The sequence below is a fragment of the Dryobates pubescens genome, chromosome 1, assembly GCF_014839835.1.
Source record: "Dryobates pubescens isolate bDryPub1 chromosome 1, bDryPub1.pri, whole genome shotgun sequence".
In the NCBI taxonomy this organism is placed as follows: domain Eukaryota; kingdom Metazoa; phylum Chordata; class Aves; order Piciformes; family Picidae; genus Dryobates; species Dryobates pubescens.
Genome location: NC_071612.1, coordinates 48,483,445 through 48,509,680, shown reverse-complemented (window position 1 = coordinate 48,509,680; position 26,236 = coordinate 48,483,445). Strand labels below are relative to the sequence as shown.

The window sequence follows — 26,236 nt, the reverse complement described above, 5'->3', positions numbered from 1 at the left end:
ATTTTTCTGGTATTATTATGTTTACTTTGTTTCAAGTATACATGATCCAAAAGCTCACCATTTCCTAGAACATTTCCCCTTGCAGGGCATAAGGCCTTAGCCCAGTAACTGCAAATTCTCCAGGTGGCTGGGCATTTCAAAGCAATGAATCAGTACTAGGGATGCTGGTTGACAGCCATCTGAACATGAGTCAGTCATGTGCTCAGGTGCCCAAGAAGGCCAACTGCATCCTGGCCTGGATGAGGAATAGTGTCACCAGCAGGAGTTAAGGAAGTGATCATGCCCGTTTACTCAGCACTGGTGAGGCTACACTTCAAATACTGTGTTCAGTTTTGGGCCCATCACTACAAGAAGGGCATTGAGTTGCTGAAGAGTGTGCAGAGAAGAGCAACAAAGCTGATGAAGAGCCCAGAGAATGAGTCTTATGAGAAATGGCTGACGGCACTGGGATTGTTTAGTCTGAAGAAGGGGAGGCTGAAGGGAGACCTCATTGCTCTCTACAACTTCCTGAAAGGAGTTTGTGGGAAGGTGGGGGTCAGTCTCATCTCTCTAGTATCAGGTGTTAGGATGAAAGGAAATGGTCTGAAATTGTGCAAGGGGAGGTTTATACTGGGTATTAGGGAAAATTTCTTTCCTGCAAGAGTGGTCAGGCTGCCCAGGGACGAGGTGGAGTCACTGTCCCTGAAGGTGTTCCACAAACATAGTAATCTTAGAAGTCTTTTCTAGCCACAACACTCTATGATTCTATGCGTATTTGCCAAGAGTTTTTTCCTTTGAGTCCCTGATTCTCCCAACAGACCTGCAAGGCCACATTATTTTGATTCTATGGCAAATTTCACCCAAAACTGCAGGATGAAGAGGAATCTCAAGAATATCAAAGCATGCTAACACTGCAGGACTGCCACCACTCTCTGATTTGGCAGCAGTGTAGTTGACAGATATGCCTGCACGTAACACAAGGGAAGACCACTCAAGATACATTCCTTCATACAGCAGTTCCACTATTTCTGAACATGCATGTATGTTTTCTCTCTCCAGCTACCTCTCTTTTTTCCTCACCCTGAGAATGGATTTGCAAATTACCAGTACTTTTAAAGCTCATATATGATATGCTGAGAAAGACAGCCAATTTCTGATAAATTTCATGAACACTGGTAGCACGCAAACAAAAGAGTACTGGTAAAACCAGTGTTGCCCTCAGTCAGGGCTGTCACAGTTTCCTCCCTCCTCATCCTTTGTCTCTCCTTCTCTCCTTCCCTGTACCCAGTTTCTGGTGTTCACAGAAGCATTTCAGGGACTGGATCTACTGGAAATCAGCCCTGGTAAAAAGAATGCTTACAACTGACCCAAACAAGCATCTATTTCAATATCTAGACCCACCATGTACCAATACAGTATAATCATAGATTATAGTAATAGATATGACACTCTGTTAAATGCCCCACAGCAGGAAAAGCTCTGGTAGGAACCTGGAATTATAACCTATGAGATGCAAATTCCCAGCAAAACCAACTTCATGCCTTCCAGCTCTGGATTTTCAGATGGTAGGAAAGCCTCATGTTTTGCCTCCTTGATAGATCCTCTAACCTATTCAAATTCTACTTTAATAACCACACTCAAGTTTGGTTTATTGATTCTCACTTTTTTAACTACTTCTGTCAAAAAATAATAAATCTTTCTCTACAAACCTCTGTACTTTTCAACAGAATAAAACATTAGGCAATCTATGAAAAAAAATCATATACTGCATAAAACGTTTTGTAAAATGTTTTTGGAACAAAAAAAGCATGAAAATACTCTTGACTGCTAGAAATCTAAAAGGCTCTAAGTACTTTAAATTCAACAGGTGGCACTTCTTTCTTGGAAACCTGATTGAGTTCCAAATGTCTCCTGCTCATCAGTTTGCAGTTTTTTTATCCTACATGATTTATTCCTTATATTTCCAGTAGCTGAATTAGGTCCACCAGAAGGTTATCTATTTACTGCATGTTCTAAGGAATGATATATACTACATCTTTATATATGAGAAACAGACAAAATGCCTATTTTTTTCAAGTGATCAAACCAGAGAAATCTGAAATCCAATTTCTTCTGTATAGTTGAGTATAGGCAGAAAATACATATTTTGTGTTTACAGGGGTCAATTGTATAATCTTAATTATTCTATGTCCTCTGAATGCAACAGATAAACTATCTTCTGCAACATTATTCTAAAACATAAAATAAATAAATAACTGCAGTAAACTCTTACTTCCAGAAATGTCCTTGTTCTGTCTTCCAACATGCTTAGGAGATCAGTCATAATATTTACAAATACTCAAGCACTTTAAAATCTCAAGTTGTATTAACCAGCTGTCATCTTAGTGTCAAACTCCGGTCATTTTAATGTGAAATAAGGGTCAGCACATGATTTTAGCTATTAGTAAAACACTTCTTTGCTACTGAACCCCTATTAAACTATAAATGTCAGTTTCCCACAGAAAGGCTCTTCTTGAGCCTCTTATATACCGCATTTTATTCAGAAAAGAAATCTGAATTTTAAAAAGACAAAATAAATACACTGCATCAACACCAATTATTTCAATGCTAACTATACTGGACAGTATACAAAGATATTTTCACTGTGGAGTACAAACCTGGTCAGTGATTGCTACCTTTTATGAAGGAAGGTTGAATTGCTATAGCCCGGGCAACACAGAACTGCACTGAACTCCCACAGCCTACTACAGACTTTAAAATCTGAGTCAGTCTGTCCAGGATTCTTGACTGCCAAGTATATTAAAACTCACTTTACAGAAAAGGAAAATAGCTCCAAAGACCCCAGTATTATAAGACTGAACATTACAGACATACAAAGGTTTTACTTTTTTCAGAAGACCATAAATTCATGAAACTAAACAAATTTGCCAGTTGCTGTTAAAAATCCTGGTTATTATCAACTTTCAAAGTATTGAGGAAGAAAGAGAAAGCATAGTCTTACCAAATGAATGTTTAACAATTTCAGGCATTAATTGTAAAAAAAAGCCCAAAACAACAACAACAGCTTGGATTAGGTAGGTTTTGTCAGTTGTGGGTTGGGGGGGGTGGTGGTGGTGTCTGTTTTTCCTTCTTGTTTGGTTTTAGTTTTGTGTTTTTTGTGGGTTTTTTAATAGTTTGTGTCCCTTTAAGACCACCAGTAGAGCACAATCTAAATTAAAACAATCAGATTAAGTGTTTGAACAGTCAAACTAAGTGCACTGCTTAACAGAAACTTACAGGAAAAGCTTTCCATTCCAAACAGAAAATAAATGACAAGTCACTCTCTAGTGTATAGCTTCTCTATAAACAGTAACTTCAAAAATCTTCTCTGGGTTTAAGAATCTCATCTGCATTTTAATAATGCTTCATAAAATCTGTCCAAGTACACTCCTGTAATCCACTAGTGTTAAACAAAAACAATGAGAATTAAAAATGCCTTAGATAAAGATGTTAGGGAACAGCTATGGATTTCTCAGCCTTTCATTCTTGGTCGTGGAAGCTTTCCAAAAGATGCCACCTTCCCAATCTCCTCTCTTGTAGCTCTAACTCTTTGTACTGCCAAGCACAAACACACATGCTTCAGCCCATTCCAGCACGTAAGCAGCATTCCTCTATCTTTTCTTTCTGACACAGAAGATGAGATTTCCCAAGAAATAAGAAATTTTGAAGCAGCACAACACCTCGAAATGGTTGTCTTTCTAGTGATTTTCAGAAGTATAAATGGGGTGGTGGAAGATGCCAGTTTTAAGACAATTAAGCAGCAAGTACTCCTTGTTCTGCTCTTCACAACAAGTTCTGACAGCCTACACCGTTGTCAGAAACTAAGCATCATTAATCTGATTCAGTTATTAGTACACTGCTAATTACTGTTTGGTAGCAGTGCACAATTTGGTGGTTGTTTTTTTGTTTGTTTTTTTGCTAAGTGTCACTGAAAGAAATAAGAAAAGAGACTTCATAACCACTGCCTTAAGAACATTCCACATCAACAAGCAGCTTACTAAGCATTTAGATGCCAAATTTGACATTTGTCTGCATACACAGTTTATCTGTGCAGGTAATATGGAAGTCAACCACAAAACAGCAACTGGAAGAAGTGACTGAATAAAGCAGTCACAATGTATCTTCCACAAATTAAATAAAATACTGTTTACAGAGTGGTGATTCAAGCACTTGGAAGAATGTCAGTAAATAGCTCTGATATCCTCTGACACTAGTAATTTACATCATGGAGGCCAAAAACTTTGTTGCAGTGTTGTACCTGGCAAGCAAAAGTGCTATTTATCACTGGATGCCCCCAGTGATTCCAGAAATAGGCTCTTTCTCATTGCTGCTCATTAGCAGCAGTTCCATGAATTGAAACAGATTTATTTTTCCTTTTGAGAATAAATGTTACAGGATGTTATAAAAAGTTTAAGCTGTTCCTTAGGAAACAAAACCAGCACCCTCATCTCTGTCCACGCAGACTGCCTAACCTGATTCTCCACAAGAATGCATCTGTTTCATCACAAAGAGCCCTGATAACATGAACTGTAAGCTTGCCAGCCACATTAAGACACATATTCTGGTAACTCAGTTTCAATACTGGACATAAGCCACCCAACCCAGGCAGCAAATATTTTTGATATTTTTATTCTATGAAGAAAAATAAAGAAATTAAAATAAAACCTTAATAAACCTAGCACATTCAGACTTCAAACAAAGTTTATATGCACACCAGTTGCTTTACACAAGAAAAGGAACAGATTAAGAATTTGGAGATACAAGTCTATGTCCATTAACACTAGAGGCAATGTAGGCCCACTGCTACATTTAGTGGGTGCCCTGATGACAAGGGATACAAACAAGGCAGAGCTACTGAATGCTGTATTTGTCTGTTTATATTGCTGGAGACTGATCTCAGGAGCCCTAGACCCCTGAGGCCCCAGAGTAAATCAGGGTAAAGGAAGAGTCTGCCTTGGTTGATGAGGACTAGGTTAGGGATCAGTTGAGCAACCTGGATGTCTATAAATCCATGGGTCCTGATGGGATGCACCCTCAAGTGATGAGGGAGCTGTCGGAAGTCATTGCTAGACCACTCTTCATCATCTTTGGGGAACTGAGCACTAGAGGAAAGCAAATGTCACTCCAGTCTTCAAAAGGGCAAGAAGGGGGACCCAGGTAACTATAGACCAGTCAGCCTCACCTTCATCCCTGCAAAGGTGGGGGAACAACTTATCCATGGCACTGTCTCTAGGCATATCAAGGATAAGAAGGTCACTGGGGGCAATCAACATGGTTTCACCAAGGGGAAGTCATGTTTAACCAACCAGATAGCCTTTTATGAGGACATAACCAGGTGGATGTAATTTATTTTGATCTCAGGAAAGCATCCGACACCATCTCCAACAGCATCTTTGCAGCTAAACTGAGAATTAGATGCAGGCTGTTAGCATTCTCACTGCAGTATTGTGTTAAGAGGTTTTGAAATATAACTGAAACTTTTAATGACCAAAATAAGCAGCCACACATTAAATAGGTTATAATTAAAGTAGTATTTATAAAAATCCTTTGTAGTAACATCAGATACCTAAGTGCTGAAAAGACCCTTCAAAACCCTCACAGTGAACAGCTCTTGATAATCTACAATGTTATTGCTAGACACTATGATAAATCTTTACTAGCTGAATAACATTCTTAACGTATATATTACCAGTGAGATCTAAAGGCAATCCTCAGTTTTAATAACATGGTAAAACAGAATAGGACACTGTTGCACATCAGTGTAACCATGGATAGGAAAACAAAGACAAATGAGGAAACAGAAAAAAGACAAGCAGCAGCAGCAAAAGGATAGTCTCAAAGAAACAAAAAGGTGGACTTTCAGATATTTCATTTTATCATTTTCTTAATGTCTGAAGGTTCCACTTGTGCACCAAACATGAATACCTTTAAAAAAACCCAAAACATTATGATCTCACTATGTACAGCACAATGAAACTGAACACAACTAATTCTCTGGGTTCTAGTCATGTTCAGAAAAACAAACAAACAAACAAAACCCAACCAAACAAAAAACCCAAACCAACAACTGTGAAATTCTTGTAAGATGATGTGAGTATTTACCCATGCCAGTTCCAGCTGCTGCTATCTCTCTGGAGAAGACTTCTACAGCTTCTTTTTGCTTATGGTGTACAGCAAGCCAAATAACAGCTTCCCGAAGACTCTGCTTCAAAAAAGTAGAAATTAGATTGGCTAATGTGCCTCTCAACTAGACTTGGCTGCTCAAAGCTTCATCCAACCTGGACTTAAATGCTCCCAGGGAGGAGGCATCCACAGCCTCTCTGGGCAGCCCATTCCGGAGTCCCACCATCCTCTTACTGAAGAATTCCTGCCTAAGATCCAGTCTAAACTTACTCTCCCTCAGCTTAAAACCATTCCCCTTGTCCTATTGCTAGATACCCTTATGAAAGTCTCTCTACAGCCTTTCTGTAGGATCCCTTCAGGTACTGGAAGGCAGCTATAAGGTCCCCTCAGAATCTTCTCTTCCCTAAGCTGAACAACCCAGCTCCCTCATCCTGTCCTCATAGCAGAGGTGGCTCAGCCCTTGGAAAACAACTCTAGCTCCAAGTTAATCTAGTTAAATCTAATGGAAATGCTTAGTGCTTACTGCTACAAACTACAGTTTTTATTCAGTGGCTTTTCATCCAGCACTGCTGTAATTTTCTGGTAACATTTGATGACATTATTTTGCTACTACAAAATCTGTCGTTTCAGACTGCTAGGACACTGTGTGTCTTTTCCATCATTCTCAAAGGACCAAGTACCATAATACTATTTTATAATAATAATCATCTATAACAAATAAAATACTTGGCTTCACTCTCAGTAGAATTGGAAAGGTAACTATCCTTTAAGTGTGCTGACAATACTGGGGGTCAATTTAGAGAGCCAGGTTTACTTCTGTTAACATCAAGAAGCAAGCAGATCTGCTCATGGGAAAGAATTCAAACCTAGTCCTTGGGACTTATATGAGAGAATGGAACTTGTAAAAGCCACCAGATTTCCAGGGAATAGAATGGACATTCCTCTGAAGGTAAGCCCAACCATCAGTCTGCTCCCTGCTCCTGTCAATTAACACACTCACATGCACTCTCTCACTTAATTGTACTTCTTTAAAAATCTCTTTTCTGTCACTCACACATCTGCCACTGGAATCAATGCACTGGCAAAAGTCTTAGAGTAAGTACGAGGTTTCACTGTGGGCAAAAAATATTTATTCAAGAATCTGCATCTACCAGTAAGAACTACTTTTGGTCTACCTTTCCATCACACATATGAAGTAGAACTGCACAAGGCCACAAAATCCACAGCTCAGGAGTTTCTCACACATCACTACTCCAAGTATGGAGTTGTACAGCAAGGTATTTCTTCTCTCTGGTAGTCAGCTACCTGAAAGTCAACTTGTTTGGTTAATGAGCACTAAGAAAGTTCCTAAAGGTTCTCTGGTAACCTTAAATTATTGACTTACTTAAATCAATGTAAAATTTAAAAAAGGAGGACTTTTACTACAAGATACCAGAGGATTTCTTCCGATGTTTAGGTCTTTCTTTTTTTTTGTCAACAGGAACAAATGTATTTCATAAGAATCTGAAAAACATACCAAAGTTTGGATTTGTGGGATGGTGTTTTCTGTTATTCTACAGAGCTCAGAGAACTTCAACACACTCCAAATGCCCTGTCTAAAAATCTATTGTAGATTTGGTATCTGCTCTATTAAAAATGTAGAAACATAAAAGGAAAAAAGTGATCATATAGCTAGTTAGGATACTGCAGAGGACATCTTCCTGGAAGAAAGGAACAACTGGATTTTGGAAGACCCAAGTCCTTAAGAATGTTTCAGATGTTTGGAGCATTAGGAAATGAATATGCATGACTAAATAACCCATATTTAGCTTATTCCAACTTTTTTTCCTTATATGTAGTAATTTCAGAAGCATTTAATAGATTCCCAGTTGTGCATAAAATCATGAGGAGTATCTTGAAATAATGTTTTTTCTCCTAGGTAAAATTTTTAACAGATTTTAGCAAAAAGCCTAATTCTTTACAAATACATAAACCAGGTAATTTTTTTAAGCATCAATGATTAAAAACTCAGCAGACATGAAGAACACAGACATTGCTAAAATTCACCAGCAGTTGAGGTGTGCAGCAGAGGGAACATGGGAGATTTTTGGTCAGATGAAAAGAATGGAGTCATGTCTCCTTAAAGGAGTCCTCCCTCCTCTGGGCTAAGGAATAGCACCCTACATAGCACCTAATTTTTGATGACTTAACACTGGAAAGAGTGGAACTCCTCTTCATGTGAACAACATCTTTCTTCCAATACACAGAACAGGAAAGAAAAGATAATTTCAAGTTGTTGTAATGCAGAGAATATCTAGATGAACTGAATTAAAGTTGCGATCAAACAAAACCTCATCTCACCCTTCTTGCTGCATGTTTGGTATTTATTCACTACCCAAAGTTGAATGGGTATCCCTGATTTCAAGATCTAGAAGTCATGTCAAAAATTACTTGAAGCAATTGTCAATTTAAGCAGCTGGCAGTAAAAAATGCCAGACTATTATGCCTACCCAAAGTGTAAATGTACTCATGAGAATTCTAGTAATTTAAAGGTACCATAACAAAACAAACTGCTTTCCCCCTCTGGATTTTAAGAGTTGGCTAAACATTTTGCACTCTTCAAAATAACCTGGGAACCATGCTGGATTTGATCTCTTAAACTGACAACCTTTTAATACACCTTCTAACTCTACTGCTGCTTACCTTAATTGCCCACATTTCTGTAAATCTGCATTCTTTAAAAACACTACGTAAACCTGCAAACTGAGTAATAGCTTCTGAAATACTGATACCTATCTTGCATATTAGTATCAATTTCCTGTGTGCCTACAATAGTTTTTCCCAAAAGCAGTACTGCTGAACATGTCAACATTAGAAAATCTCAAGCCAATTTCAAGAATGTGAGTAACTTCAGCAATGTAGGAACATGGATGTATTTCCTAGTAGCAGCTGCTGAAATGGTGTTTATCATAAATGTTGTAATATGCTGCAACAAGCATTCTGGCTACTCTAAAAGTGTCCCAAAGAGACCATTATGTTAACAGACTACTAAATCCTCTGTTCCAACTCAAATGCATAACAAAATCCCAATGCAAACAAGCTCATTTATGCCATTTTATACCAAAGGAGGAAAACTTCCTGATTTTATAGCTGGTGCTAAGCTAAAAAATCCATAATAAAGAGCCTTCTTGTACAATTTAACCAAAGTCCTAAATATTCATGAAGTTGAAAGATGATTTTTCTCTTTTTTGTATTCTAGTAGCATACCCACAGAAAGGCACTCCAAGGTACCAGGACAGTAAGTGTAATTGCTTTCATCTCTCTTAACTACCCCTGTGTAGACATACTCACAGAGAGATACACACAATTCATTTGTCAACCTACAAGCTCCCAGACTGGAAAGTATCTACCACAATACTATCATGTAGGAAAGCCAACTTGTTTCACATTAACTTGATAGTAGGCAAACCCTAAAATAAAACTTTATCAGTGCCACAGTTGGACAGGTAATATTACTCCAGCAGATCATGTATCATTAAAAATACAGTATTTCCTTCATTGAATACAGAAACAGATGTCCCAATCAAGATACTATAACTAAGAAACCAATCAGTTTTCCAATTGAAAAGAAGCTTCACTAGATTTTGGTAATAAACTGTCGCTACAAGGAAAATATGCAACCAGGCCACAAATTCAACAAATATTTTGGTTTCTTTTAAAAACACATTTAGTGTTCACAAAGGTACTATCAGGTTCATTAAATTACTACAAATAATCCTTAATAGGAAACACTGCAGCATTCACATTTTGCTTCCTGGTTCTAAACTGTGCCATGTCTTCAACATTCCCTAAGTTCTAAGTTCACTTCCTTGTCCACAGTTTTAAGACACAATGGTCTATGAAAATAGGAAGATGAATCCTGGTTTGAGTGGGTGAATCCAGTATTAAAAATAGATTATTTTTTAAGAGATTTCTCTTACAGTATCATAATTAGGGAAAAAATGGCAGATCAAGGTTACATTTCATCACCTCTTAACAATTTATTGTAAATTGGTTATAAAAGGGTTAATAGAAAACTAAGACCTGTCACACGAAGTTTTTCTATAGCAAACTCTTATACCTTATTGGCTGCTCGTAGATACTTGTCACATGAAACACACCCAGTATTTCTAAACCATTAACTCATTGACACTGTGGCACTGTCAGATATTAAAAATTAACTACCACTAGGGTTACCCAGTGCTGATTCAGGTCTCTTTCTTGCTTGTGCTTGGCTGCAAGCTATCAGCAAGCAACAATCACATAAATAGGTGGGGAAGACAGAAAAGAGGCAAGCATTCCTTGATTTCTCAAGGATACTTTCAGTTGTCCACACAGTCAATACTCCACATAGTAGCTCAGACTACAGCATACAGGCGTAGATAAGCCTAAGATATACAATGATTTCACAGTTGCAAAGGCAAACCTTTGCACCTAGTCCAGCTATACAAGAGCTCTACACTGAACCTCAAATACTGTTCAACTTCACCTGTCTCTGTTCTTCTACATACTTGCTTCTCCTCATTAAATTGAGATGGTAAAATCTCCAAAGCAGAAACTACTTTCCTACTGCCTAACATAAGATGGCTCTGGTTTTGAGCACTGTTACCTGCAATCCAAAGAACCATGTCCGATTTTGTATGGAAATGCACAGTAGGAAAGTGTTTCAGAGACAACATGATTCCTACTTAAAGCCCCAACAGGCAGATGTTTTCATTAGGATTCTATGACTTTGTATTTTAAATGGAACAGCAAATCCCACTTATCATTAATTCTTCTCAAGCTACTGTGGCTGTTTTTAAGATCAAGACTTCTCTGATTAGTTTCTCCTAAACTGCTGGGAGGAGCACAGTGAAGATGATACAGTCACTTCTGCATTGTTTAGCCTGGGGAAGAGGAGGCTCAGGGGAGACCTTCTTGCTCTCTACAACTACCTGAAGGGAGGTTGTAGCCAGGAGGGGGTTGGTCTCTTCTCCCAGGAAACCAGCACCAGAACAAGAGGACACAGTCTCAAGCTGCACCAGGGGAAGTTTAGGCTTGAGGTAAGGAGAAAGCTCTTCATAGAACATACAATGTGCTGCCCAGGGAGGTGGTGGAGTCACCTACCCTGGAGGTGTTCAAGAGGGGACTGGATGTGGCACTTGATGCCATGGTTTAGTAGTCATGAGGCCTTGGGTGACAGGTTGGACTTGATGATCTTTGAGGTCTTTTCCAACCTTATTGATTCTATTCTATTCTATTCTATTCTATTCTATTCTATTCTATTCTATTCTATTCTATTCTATTCTATTCTATTCTATTCTATCCTATCCTATCCTATCCTATTCTATTTCTATTCTATTCAGCCTTAGCTCCCACATCCTATTTCAGGCATGTATGAGACGCACACCACAATGGAGGTAACAGCCTATTTACTTTTAATAAACAACCTGGGAGTTGAGGCTGGAAACAAAAATTCATAGAAATACTGAATTTAATTTGGAAAATCTATTTAATGAATTTTGTAAACAAGGCAAACTGAACAATAAAGAAGAAACTGCTCTTTCTCAAATCATTATCCATTCTACACAATGAGACAGAAAAGTTTCTATGCAACAATTTAATTAAAGAATGTATTACAATGCAATAATCATGAAGAGCTGGTACAAACAGAACATGGCCAAGCTCAACATCTGGAATACATGTTCCCATGTTGCAAAATTTGAATTCTGTAATCTAGGCACCACTCTTAACAACGCAGGGTTTGTGGGCCTAAAATGAAAAAAGACCACATTATAAAGCTTAACCTTAGGAATATTATTCCCTGCTGCTGTTCAGAATGAAATCAAAGCTTAAGCGTTAAAATGAGTATATAGAATACATAGAATAAACCAGGTTGGAAGAGACCTTCAAGATCATCGCGTCCAACCCATCAACCAATGCAACACCACCTAAACAACTAACCCACGGCACCGAGCAGCTGCAGATAAAACTTGCCTAATTTCTATGAACATTTCATTTCTACAGTAAGAAGCTTGTGGTCTTCTACTCATTATTTTTGTTTCCTATAGATATAATCTGTCGGCTCTCTGAAGTGTTGGCACTCTTAAGATCAAACTCAGAGCTGAGTTTTGCCACGTGTACCGTAAGATTTTTGCAAGAGTACCACTGACAAAGAAGAATTAAATGCTTCTGGCTTGGAACAAACTAAACTGTCTAAATATTTAAAGTGCATGTAAGCAAGGACAAAATTTATAGTCTTTTTCCTTCAGAAAAGGATTTTCATATTCTAAATTAGATAAACAGACCATGGATATTGCAGCTGCAGTAGCTACAGCCATCATTCCCATTCTTACACATGAATTTAGTATTCAGACATAGAATTATATAGTTGAAGAGCATTTCCCAAACAGTACTCACAGATAGTTTTAAAGTTGCACTGGCAACAATAATTATGCCATTTCCTGACTCTCTCATTTTTTAATGTGGTCTGTTAGAGTTACCTATAATGCAATTTAAGTCTATATCATAACAACTTTCATAATCAGAATAGATTGTAAGAACATTTTTGTAAGATTTCATGTCAGTGTTTCTAGAAGACCCAGTACTGCAAAGACCTTGTCAGTGTTAATTTTGACACTGAATTTTCTGCAAAATAATGGAGTGAAATTCCCAAGATTATAGTGACTTCCTTTAAAGTTGTGGAAAAGATAACCATATGAAGAGATTAAAACAGGTCAGTAAAAGTTTAAGAATACTTTGGTGAATACTTACACCATCTATACTCCTTCTAGCATGAGGTCCGTATGTATCTTCAGACCCTAAAACCTGTATGTTAACTGCACTGTAATCTTCATACCCAAGCTGACTGAAAATGAGACGAGTCCTGCAACAAATGATTATTTTTTTATTAGTAAGCTGCCTCAAAATGATTATCTGAAGTAGCCCTGTGTGGTCCCCAAGAGTTAGCTCTGTCGTGTACACTGGACCATGAACACTTCACATTAAATAAATATATCTGAACACTGCAAATCAAGTGATTACTGACATGGAAGTCATGCCTCTGATTTATCCTTAGGTTTTAAACTCAGCCTTTTGTTTATTCAAATTGTTTGAAAGATGACTGGCAAAGACAAAAGAATGGATTTCATCTCGTTTATCTTTAAACCAAATACAGCTTGAAACGTAATTTCAGTATATGCAGTCTCCCTGGTTTTCATACTGGTAGTTCGGTTCTTAACTTTGTTTCTGCTATAAGGCATTATGAACTACCAATAAATCCATGAAACCACTTCATTACATCAAAGGCACCAGGGAAGAAGAATTGAACTGAAGAAGGAACTTTTATTCCAACCTTAAAGGTATATATTTGGGGTTAATGAATATAAAACTCAAATGCCGAAAGTTTTTCAAGAGAACATTTCTTCCATTATTCATGCCTTTCCAATCTGGCACTGAAATCACACAATCTCTATAAGGATATTTCCACTAAAAGCACATTGTGCCAAGAGTGCCAGGTTTGTCCAATCACAATCAGTAAGGGGGATGAACACTGCCTCCTTTTATATGGCATGAAAACACACACTGCTTTAAGAGAGACATAAATTAATTATAGATTTTGACAAATACTAAATTTGGCTTAAACAGACTGTTTTCAACAACTCTTACTAAAACCAGCCCAAATCTCAAGCACCAAACTGAAATCAACCCTTGTAATTTAAAAGAAAACAATATGCGAAGTCCACAATAAATGAAAACAAACAAACAAACCTCACAGAAACAAAAATCTAGAAAAAGTTTTAAAAGAATCCAACTATTAAAACCAGTCTAACTTATTAACATGTAGCATAAGCTAAATTCTGAAGCACCTAAACTGGCTTCCCAATTATCCTGACGTATCACCCTTCTATCTGTATGAAAGATTCTATCAGTTGAAATATTGGAATTATGTTAGGATGAGAAAAATATTTTAGAATACATAGAATAAACCAGGTTGGAAGAGACCTTCAAGATCATCACATCCAACCCATCAACCAATCCAACACCACCCAAACAACTAACCCACGGCACCAAGCACCCCATCAAGTCTTCTCCTGAAAACCTCCAGTGATGGCGACTCCACCACCTCCCCAGGCAGCCCATTCCAATGGGCAATCACTCTTTCTGTATAGAACTTTTTCCTAACATCTAGCCTGAACCTCCCCTGGCGCAGCCTGAGACTGTGTCCTCTGTGTCTTCCATCAGGAGAACATTATGAAGGCACTGTTAATGTACCATTGTTGTTGTAAATATTAGCATTCTACCTGAAAAAATAAGCAGCATACAGGACTTAAATACAAAATGTAATTTTCTATGAAGATTACATTACAAGAGACAAAGATGGTACATGTACCAAAAATGAGGCCATCTTTATTTTGATAACCACAGAAAGACAGACACTTGATTAAGGTACATAAATTTTCAAGCCATGTCTGCAATTAGCTATTTATTTATAAACATTACAGTTCAAGTTACTTGAGTTCAAAATGCATTCTGTGGGTAATTTTTAGCCATTTCATCAATCTTTGTAATGCAACAGAGAATCATCAAAAAGGACACCAAAGATTACTTCAAATAGACTTCTTCACACATACTGCCAAATCTCTCCTGCTTTCAGAAATGAATAAACAAAGGAGAAGCATGCAAGAGAGAAGATAAAAGAAGTCATATTACAAGGTGTCAAAGCTATTTAATGACTTAAGCTACCAATTAATTTGAAGCGTACAACTGAAGCACCTTAAATTTGTGCCCCTTACTCTGTACTTGTTGCCAATAAGACTACAGAATTTAACCTAGGATGCACTGGAAGCTGGCTAGCTGAAATTATCATGCCCTTACAACACTCTCCTGAAAAATAAAATTGGTAGAAAGACTGAAATCAGAGCTTCCTGAAGAGATGCAGTTCAATGTATTAGATGCAGCAGATATAGGTAGAATGCTGGTAGAGCATTCTCTGACAGTGATCAAAATAGCTGTATTCTTTATCTGGGTTGCTGTATACAAATCTTTCAAATATGCTTAATAAATGATTCCACACATAAAAGCTGTTTAAGACTTTTTGAGATGGAAAATATATTTATAGGCAAAACTTTATATTGTGGTTCTTAATCACAGAACCAGCCATAGCTTCTCCACTTACACTTTAAGGCCTAGAGACCATTTATACAGCCACTGAACCAGACTCTGGCTGTCTCATATCAGCCATCTTTTGATTATCACTTGGGACAGCACAGTAAGCAGGCTGAACTAATGTTCTAGTGGCCACAGAGGCAGCAGCAGACCGATACAGTCTGGTCTGAAATAATGTGTAAGAGAAAACATGAAAGAAAACACACCATTCTAACACACACACACACAAGCACACACACCCGTCAAAAATAATCACCTAGCTTCCAGAATGATTGCTTTTTGGAGTCTTCTGAGTCCCTGAGTCTTTGTATTCAACAGCTCTTGAACGTTTCTTTTATTTCACTGATTTTCTCAGTGGCCCCTGAACACATAACACTTCTAATATTTGAAAAACTCTGAAGAAAAGATTCCATTACACATCCCACATCACCTGCTATTTCTAGAGGGAAGTCACACAGTTCCTCCTTTATCACAGTATTGTACATGGGGACATGAGCATTAAGTCACTCTAAGTCCACAGTAAACCCTGCACTTCTGACAGGTGTCCATCCTAAGGTACTTGTTGCATGAGTCTATAATAGGGTGAGGGAGAGTCATATATAAAACATGGCAAAAAGAGATAGATCTCATCAATGGAGTAAATGCTCAGAGATATCCATAAAGATATGGAATTGTATTGGTATGGCAATATAATGGAAGTATGGAAATATACTGGCATGGCAATACCACTAGAAGCTTACCAGTCTCTCTTACAATTCTAAATTTTTTCTAGCAAACAAAACTGTTAGTCACATTTTACAAGGTTTTAAGATACCTTTGTTTAACACATAAACTTGGTAAACTACCTACATATTAGAATACTAAAATTTGTGATAAGAAGGCCTGTGAAAATCAGTGAAAATTAGTTTTGCATGGGTTTCTTTTTGGCACCTAATACATTGAGCTGATCCCCACTATCCAACCATGTATTCTCAATATTTGAGACCTTTCTCCCTCTGTCAAATGTAGCTGAAGTGCAGATTTCCTTTACAGGATACTTAAGTCTTGAAACGTTTCGCCCAACCAAAAGGTTATCATCATCTGTGGTTGTTACAAAGTTGATATGGCTGCCATCATATGTTACTCTTCTATTTGCATCATCCCTGAAGAGAAAAAACCCAAAGCTCCTTCCATGACTCAAATACTAACCTTTGCAGAATACTTTCGGCGGTGCGTTTCCCTTTTTCTACTGCCTTTGGACCTCCCACTGGACAGACAGCAGTAGCTCTGAAACCATCAAGATAAGTGGCATTTACCTAAAAATAAGAGATTACGAAATACATGGGATTTAGTACCGACATGCTCTGAATGCTGACAACCATTATCCATACGTTAAGCAGAAACGCAAAAGCAAGAAATCGCCATCATCATCATCATCACTAAAATTAGTTCGTTATTTAAAATTCAAAATTCTATTAGAGGAAGATTGAAATCTGCAAAACTGAAACTGAATCAATCAGCTCCTCTTGTCATCCTTAAATTCTCCTGTATTTACGTACTTTGATACATAGGACACACTGAAGCTGAAAAGCTGAGTAATCCATCCCAGTGAAATACATCAAACATGTTTCCCAGAGGTATTAACTATTGGAAAATATCACATACACACAGAAAAGAACATGCTGTACTCTGCAAACACTTGACTAACATGCACTTTATTAGACTTCTAGTGCTATAGCTGCTGAACAGAGCCCTAATGCAGCGAAACTAATGACCATAATGCATGGCCACAAATGGTAGAAAAGCTTTAGTAGATTTACCTAAGAGTGATGAGCATTTTTAATATTTGTTACCCTAAGAGGACAACAAATCCAGAAATCAGACATTCAGCATAACTCTCTACCACCAGAAATGTTTTTTCTACAGTAAACTTTCAAACACCTTATCCAGCTTACTTTTAACTGCTGCAAAAAACCAAGTGTTTCAGCTACTTCTTTTGAGAAGCTATTTCACAGGTGATTTCGTTTTCTGTTTTTTTCTCTCAAATCAAACTATTTGGCACATAAATTTCACCATGAAACAGAACAAAAATTATCAGATCAGTATAAAAACCAACAAGTATAAAGGCGTTGGTGGGCTAAGATGTTTTAAAAGTTACTATTACTCTTCTAAAATAACCATGCCAGTCTTGCCTGGAGATTTGTGGATAAGCCTGTTACACAAATTAAAATGTTTTTGTCTATCAAAGAAGGTTTGTTTTTTTTCCTTTTCTCCCCTCTTTCTTTCAGTCTCAGTGCAGGGAAGAGAAGTAGTAGTTTTTGGTACAAAGTTTCTCCAAAATAAAAAAAAATATTCAAAAATTCAAAAACACTTTAAACTCCACAGAAACAGATAGTACCTTATAAAACTTTGAAGGAGGCAATCCTTTTGCTCCATGCACTTTCACTGCCCCACCATCAATACCTATAGTGGTTAAAAAAAGAAAATATAAACAAAAATCAAGCTTCCTCAATAGAATTTCAAAGTCATTCTTCTTTGATACATATTAATCAAATGCACATAATTGAAAAGTAAATCATTGAAAGCTGTACTGACACAGCTCTCCCTGCCTTAGAAACACAAACAGTAAATTAGTGACTAAATTTATTGCTTCAACGAGCCTTTTAAATGAGCACTTGAAATGTTTATTCATGTACTTTAAAAATACTTAACACAGAAAGTAGCCTTAGGACTTCAGACCCATTTTCCACTTAACAACCAGTTATTGCACACACGCACACACACAGATCATACAATTTGCTATAGCTGGCTGGAGACGACTGCAGTCCTTCACTTGGTAAAGAAACAAAACAAGAAAGATGACAAACCAGTAAGAGCTCATTTGCTGAGAGCTTAGGAAGTGAAAGGATGACTTAACTTTAGCCTTTTTCTCAATAAGAGAAACAGAACACACTGAATGCACATTTCAGGGCAACTACTATGTTCAGTATTAGGAATAATAATGCCCACAAAAAGTGGAGAATATTGTTGTCATGGCATCAGGTTCAAGCTTGAAATGGAGAAAATCAATACCTGCAACAACTTGAAAATTAGCAGTGTAAAATCAGCACCTGATGTCAGAGATTCATACTGTAACTCACCTGTACCTAACCTATGCTTCCAAATATTTAGGAAGCAGTTCAAAGCTTTACACAAATACTCTGAAGGGATCAAATCACAATGTAACTGAAAAAGTGACTGTGACTAGCAGAAATTTTACACATCATTCAAATATCAGCAAAATAGAAATAAGTTCAAATTAATTCTTTCAATACAGAACAATATCCATACAGTGACAGTGGAGAGTTTTGTGTTCCAGGTAAAGGAGCAACAATAAAAAACTCTATGAAACAAAATGCACAGCATCCATTGACAAAAAGAAAAGAGAAGCACCTCTCTGTTCACAAACATTGCAAGTAATTTAGAAATAAAATCAACAATGTAAACAGCAAAAAATAAGATATCTTGCCTGTTTTAACTGGTGTGCATGTCAAAGCACTTCAAACTAAAAATATTTAAGAAATCTGCCCATTTTCCATCTGTTATATTTCTAAGAAGGCTAACTGAAAGTTCATGTGAAAGTTCATTTTAAGTTCAAACATGTCATTTTGGGTCATTTGCAAGCTAAAAGTTCATAGGAAGGTTAGGGTTTCTTTAAAAGAAAAAAAAAGACGAGCAGCGAAGAACAGCAAGCTGGCCTTATCAGACTGCCATTTGGTTATGTTGCATGAGCAAAAAGTTCAGTGTACAACTTTGCAAGTTATAGTTATACAGTACTTTCATTACTCAGGCCAAACAATTTGGGATGCTACAGCATTTTGGGGTTTATTACAGCAAGTTTTTAACTTGAGATTTCAACTGTGTTTGGTTTTATAGAGACACTTAGCATACTGTCACAAATAAGTTTCATTAGAATGGAAAATGATAAATAATACAGATGCAGGGAAAAAAACAAACTTCAAATTACTGTAGCTAAATGTTTTTTTCAAGCTGTCTTATCCAGCCTACACATCTTCAAATCTGTTATGCCTGGGGTTGTTTTGTTTGTTTTGCTGTTAAAGCTAAATCCAGACCATACATTATATTCATCTCTAGTCTACTGGCTGTTGAGAGTTTCAAGGATAGCAAATGGACTTTTGAAACAGATCCTCTGGTGAAAATCCTGTAACTAGGTATGCTTCTACCACTTGTGATGACTCACCTAACTGTCTAAGAAAAACATCATTACCAAGTAGTGCTTTGGAGCTGTTTCAGTGTTGCTCATGCAGAATACGTAATTGAAAGACATGGTAGGTACAAGGCATGCATTAAAAATTAAAGCAAAAGGAGCAGTGATCAAAGATTTACATTAGTCAGCTAGCATGGTAAAAGTACTATTCAAATTACTGAAAGCCCTGGAAAACATCAGTTTAACACAGTATCACACTTTATGGAACAAATTGAACATTAAATATGCAGAGAAAAGACGGACATTAAAGTAACTCTGTTGGCTTGATAACTCAGCTTCTTAAGATGTAAGAGGACTAACCTGGAATTTCAGTGATGGAAACATTGGAAAAGTCACATGTGACATCTGGTAAGAGATAGCGCTGAGGATTGCCCAATTCATACACCAACTGTTCTGCTACAGTGCCAAAAGAGATTAGCCCCCCTGTGTCTGGTGGTTTGGAAAGAGTAATGACTCCTTCAGAGGAACATTCTACAATGGGAAAGCCTATGTTGTGCCTAGAACAAGAAAAAAATTGGGAAAAAAAACTATAAATAAAGGGGAAGTGAAAAGAACAAGAAGTAAAAACATACCAAAATTTTATGGTAATGATTAATGAAATAAAACTGTCCAAGAGTTATAACATATCTGGAACATACACATGAAAAAGCACTGAACAAACTGGTCAAACAAAACAACAAGAGGATGCATTTTATTGTGTGTCAAAATAGGAAACAGGAATAATCACACTCATTAAAGACAATTTCATGTTACTAATAAATTATACACTGAAAAGTTATAATGAGAAAACAGAAAGACATACAAAAGTTAAGATATTCAGCCCAGAACAATAGTAAAAGACAAATTAAACAGAAAATGATGAGGCATAGCAAAAAGAAAACCAGTACACCAGAAAATTATATACATATTTGTAAACTAAAACATTCCTCCTCCTCACATTATCACAATAATAATATAGAGAAAGTGATGAAAAAGCTCATAATAAGAGGCACATGCTGGTCATTACAGCAGCACTGTAGAATTTCAAGGTTATGTGAGTGAGATCACGATACCTGCTTTCTCAGCTAAAAGGCTTTTATTTGCTGAGAACATGAGAAAAAGGAAAGAAAACAAAAACCAACTACCAAACAAAAAAGACACTACCTTTAAAAAAAATACTTTAGAATCTTTAAAATACCTGAAAATTAAAATAGAGCTTTAGTATTCTAAAAAGGCTAACTGGTTCACTCTCCTCTTCCACAGCAAGATGGAAATTAGACTCAGACACAAAAAGGGTTAAAGACATACAGCCCCTTGCAAAAGCAAAACTGTTCTAAACATGTCTTAATAATGAAAGGTGGTGAACATCACCACTCTGAAGTCAGTGACCTTCAAGTCCTTCGCACACACTTAAAATCAGTCCATCCTTGACATTGTTTTTGGGTACTAGTGGTAACAATGTGCTGAACACACAACTAAACTGGTTATCAGTAAAGGTTAGATTAACATGGTTTGTATAACTTAAATCCGCAACATTTTGAAGGAAGTAAGCAAAGAAACCAGTGAACTCTGAAGTGACATTTGTAAAAGTTCATGGGAGTTTGAACAGATTCCTTATCACTGGGAAGCTTCAAACATAAGCCCATTATTTGAAACAAGGATTAAGAGACAAGCTCTGTTGCCAGAGATCAGCAGCTTTAATACTGATGGTGCACAAAACTTGGAAAGTACAGTAGCTGTAGGACACCTAGAAAAGCCCACATTCAATCAGTAAAGATACTACTTCATTAGATTGCTCTTTGAACAACTAAAGTGATACAAAAATACCTCACCATGGTGAATACAAACATTTGCATGAAATCAAGATTTTTTTTTTACACAAGTTATTCTAGGGGTTTTTTGCTTGTTTCAAGGAGAAGTAGAGGGACAAAATATGGTGGCAAGAAATATGCAACTTTCAAGAGTGACACAGAAGAAAAATCAACACCCATAAAACCTCTCCATTCTTGAACATTAATGTAGGGTAACAGACTAACATATGTAATTATCCCCATTTTACTAGTAAGGAGACACATACAGAAAGCCTCAGAATTTGCTCAGGATCAGTGACTGAACAAGGCTATAATTAAGGAGCCATGCTTGTGTGCTTTGACTCTACCTCACTAGCAGGCTCAACACAGCTTATTTGAATCGCTTACTCAAAAGAGAAATTAATTCCATCAAGATAGATTACCCAGTACAGTCCATCCCAATGAGGTGACAACTGGCACTCTTGCCTCAGCCCACTTTTATCTAATTCATCAGTACATGCAATTTTTATGACACATTCCTGCACCTACTCCCCAGTGAACTTTGTTTTGAAAGCAGAAGTAGTAAACTGCAGACACGCAACTTTCTATTCTGAACCACTGAGTCTACATACACTGATTAAACCTCAGTTTGTCCATGCTCTACCATCAAAAGATCCAAACCATTTAAAAACAAAAAAACAACATTACAGGGAGGCAGAAAGAAATTCCACCTCCTAAAATGGTCAAAACCTGGCAAACACTTCAATCATTAAGAGCAGACCAATCATGGAAAACAGCAGATAAACAGTATCAATATAAAGCATTCTATTATTCAGATCTTTTAGTATGCATAGGAAAGGACAGACTCTGATTTTACTGTTATCTTAAGGCCAAAGTCAGAGGATCTTTATGGTGGAACATCTTATGCTGCCAGGGTAGCTGGAAGGAGACCATGTAAGTAAAAATGTACTTTCATGAACAACTTCTAAACAGCCTCTAAGGTTGAGACACACTTGCTATACAAAAAAGACACTCAGTTCTTACCTCTTGAAGTGAAATGTTAACTCAAAGCTTCTAAGAAAGTTTTGTGAAGAAGGACATTCTAACACACAAAACCACCCCCAAACAACAGACAAAACAAGCTTGCCCTGTGCCTCTTCCCAAAACCCCTCCCCAAACCGGAAAACAAAGGGGAAACACAAAACTCTTTCTAGGAAAGACATGCTGACACAAGATACTAGCATGTCCTAGCAAGATAACAATTTTTATCTTTAAACCATTCCAAAATCCACAACCCAGAAGGCCAATGAAAAGAACATTAAGTGACTTACTCTTCCATCACCTCTTTCAATGTTACACTATTAGAAAAGGTGTCAAGGAGGACTTTTGCCCTCGGGAAGTGTGAGGGATGTCTCCTCCGCAACATACACCACCACTCGATGAACTTTCCTGAACACTCAGTTGCAGAAAATGTGTTTTGTCCCAGGTCACATCAGCTCTGAAAGCTTCCCTCTCTTTTTTAACAATTACAGAGATGGAATGAATCATGCAGCAAGCCCCTGGATTCCACCTGTATTGTAACTGGATGACTGGGAAAATACACACGTCCTATACTACCTCGTAGCAGATGCCAGTAAAAAACTAGAGTAAGATTTGCATGCTTGAGAGAAAAATGTGTTCTGTATATTGCTAGAATCAATATTTAAATTTAATTTTCAGCTTGGAAACAAACAGGGCTAAGTCAGCATCACTCGGTTAAGGGACAGCTACTGAAGCCCGGTGTTAGAACTCCCAAGCAGCAACAGCTACCTTGATAGGGGTGTTCAAGCACATATCATAGGCACTGCAATCACATCAAGCACCTTATCAGTGCTTCCACCAAAGGAATAAATCTATTCCCTCTTCACCAGTAAGTTTGGCTGAATGACTACATACCATACAACATCATCTCTAACTTGCATAACCCATAACCAAGATGCAGTTTTATACAGTGTAGTAAGGGAGTTAAACCACAAAACTCTGTGCCTGAATTTCAGCATCATTTACAATCATGGCACACAAAGTGGCACTGTGCTCAAGCTGCTCCTTTTAATAATAAAAGAATTGCATCAGTTTAGTGATAAAACCCCTAGTAGGGTGGGGCAGTATCAAACAATGTAAACCATTCTAAAAACTACTAAAATTAATTCTAAATAAATGATGTAATTGTGAAATTAATAGAATAGTAGAGAAAAATACAAAAGAAGTACTTCTAAAATGTTTTAAGCAGTTCTTTTAAAACAGAGTTAAAATACAAAAGTAATATGTATCACTTTGTGCAAGGAAGTGAGAACTACCACTCTTTTATCCAAGACATCTGGTTTGGGTTGCGTGTTTGGTATTTAACCATTAAGCAAACTATGTACATTAGAAAACTGCAGCACTAAAAGGCCAAGATTAAACTTCAGAAGCACCCTTCAAGTTAGGGCTGGGGGGGGAGTTAACAGTTGAAGGTGGTCCTCACGGACTGTTGCACAGAGGTAACTAGGCTCCAAAACTAGACTTCCTGATGAAGCTACCTTCTCAACCAGCACCTACAGCTGCTCTCCTACTCTAACAAGAATCAGGCCTCTGAAAGTGAGTCTTCTGTTAGTCCCCCATCTGCCAACAACTTACTCTTGGGTTAATTTTTCCCCTGTAAAACTCTGGACTTTCCTCAGTTCTGGCTCTCAGAAATGTTACAATTTACAGGCATGTCGCAGGTGATAACATGAACTGCTTAATCAGCGATGTCATCTCTGCCTATTCTGGAAAAATGCACTACTGAATCTCTGGGCAGCAGAACAGGAGGGAAGGCTATCTTATACCATTTGCATCACACAAAAAAGCAAAATCCACGATCAGCACTAGATTCTGTTGGGCTCATGGAGAAAGACACTGAGATAAAATGGGCATTTCTTCCCTCACAAGGTGCCAAACCTCTCAAGTATCTCATTTTGGCCACTAGTGGTAGAGGAGATTACTGGCAATGAAAGATGGGACCATCAGTATAGTATACTCACTTGCAGGGGAAGATGATGAAAGAAAAAGAACAAAAACCGCTGCAGCAACACATGTGGCATGGAACTGAACCAGGGTCCACATAGGCTGTGGTATGAATTTTTAAGCTTTACAGCTAATGCAGTTTCCAAGGATGTGTGACTCAAGGCCTATCACACTGAAAAGAGCTCTAAGCCATGTTTCTCAAATCCCTGGGCAAGTACTTCAACCACAAAAAGTAGAAACTGCTACCACTTCTAGCACTGTCTCTACCACCAACCCAAAACTGCTAATGGATGCCAAGCAAGATCAGCACAAACATGTGAGTAAGATATATGCATCTCTTCACTTGTAAGTATCAACATGCTGCAGTTCTGATTTAGGAAAAATCTATTGATTGCATCACTGATCTTCTCTGTCTAAGGCATTTCAGAACATGCTTTGAATGTAAACTCTTAACGCCTAGACCAACTGCAGGCAAATCAGGCTGATTTGTTTTCAGCTGCCTGGAATAAATGGTGCTACAGAGAGAAAAGGATTCCACATTGCTAACTGGGACTCGCATGCTGGATTCTGTTCAAGCCCCAAATTAAGCAATCTGGATCCAGCCCTTAAAGAGACTACAACTATTGACTTACCCTTTCGGTCATCCCAGGCCAGAGGATTATGCGGTCTCAACCATTGTACACTCCTGGCTTAGGGCAAAATGTCAGTGTTTATCATCTCCTCAATATGATTACTCTACTGATCAGCATTAGCTTATTCTCTCCTGCATTTCAAAACAAAACAAAACAATGTTTTGGCACTAAATAGTCTTAAGAGACACCAATGTCTGGGGTTAAATGAAAAATAAAATACAGAGATGTGCATTATCAATATTGTTCTGTCTTCACACTTCGTTTTTACACATTACATGACTCCCTATTGAGTGCTGTAAGCTAAACATTAAATAGGGAGCAGTAAGGTATTATCACTTCTTCTGCCATCTGCTGATACTTATTACTATACAAATAACAGAAAAGGAGCAAGTGTCTTTTTGGACAACATCTACTTAAAATCAGTCATTTAAGAATACTTATTAGTCCCCTATGAATTGTGATCTAATGATTTCTTGCATTTTCTCTGCTAAACAAAGAATCCACACAATGGGTGAGTCAAGCAGCCTTCCTCCCACTGGAAAAGTAAACAGTATCTACCTGTCTGCCCATTTTCAGGAAAGCCGGATGAAATTTTACAACTTTAATATTCCTTTGTTTAAACCAAATACGTCACAGAGATACACCCAGCACAAGGAAATCCCAGAATCCTAACCTGCCTCACGTCAGCAGACAGAAACCAACCACGTCTAGCTTATATCAACAAAAGTAGTGAAAACTTCACAAGTTGGAATATGCAACTTTGTTTTATGTTAAAAACTTACTTAACTGTGACAATAAAGAAAAAAAAGCTTATGTTTTCACAGTTAAGCATTCGATTGCCACAATATACCAACAGGAATATTCCTGATACATAAAGCTCCCTTTTGCACTCGAAGTGAGCTCCCTGAAGTGGTCAACATCAAACATTTCAAGAAAACTTGGGAAAAATGTGAGAAGAATGAAATGGGTCCAATCCAGTGCCTTAATACTTATAGAGACATAATAATACATACAGGGAACATAAGTTCTAACTCTGAATTGCCTGACGTTACATGGTTTAAGGTGCTTCTGTTTATATAGCTAATTATTTTTGCTTATGCATAAACTGTACACAGATATGGTTTATAAGCCTAAATGTGGTAAGCTCTTCCTTTTTGTGTTTACAAGTTAAAAAACTCATACCCATCAGTCCTTAGAGGTACACTTACATCTTTTTCAGCAGCCAAAAACAGATGAGCAACATGGACTACAGTTCTTGG

At 37.4% G+C, this 26,236-nt stretch overlaps 1 protein-coding gene across 3 annotated transcripts in view; it reads right to left on the bottom strand.

Moving 5' to 3' along the window:
* LOC104298760 (uncharacterized) overlaps nucleotides 1–26,236 on the bottom strand; it is a 57,267-nt gene that overhangs the window by 19,262 nt on the left and 11,769 nt on the right. For 2 of the 3 annotated variants that reach the window (XM_054165445.1, XM_054165458.1), the window contains exons 9-13: nucleotides 19,853–20,049; nucleotides 17,684–17,748; nucleotides 16,495–16,601; nucleotides 12,913–13,024; nucleotides 6,121–6,223 (exon numbers count right to left, since the gene is read on the bottom strand). In XM_054165445.1, the coding sequence (XP_054021420.1) occupies nucleotides 6,121–6,223; nucleotides 12,913–13,024; nucleotides 16,495–16,601; nucleotides 17,684–17,748; nucleotides 19,853–20,049 (584 nt within the window). The remainder of the gene's footprint in view (nucleotides 1–6,120; nucleotides 6,224–12,912; nucleotides 13,025–16,494; nucleotides 16,602–17,683; nucleotides 17,749–19,852; nucleotides 20,050–26,236) is intronic. The other variant, XM_054165453.1, reaches the window with a different exon arrangement.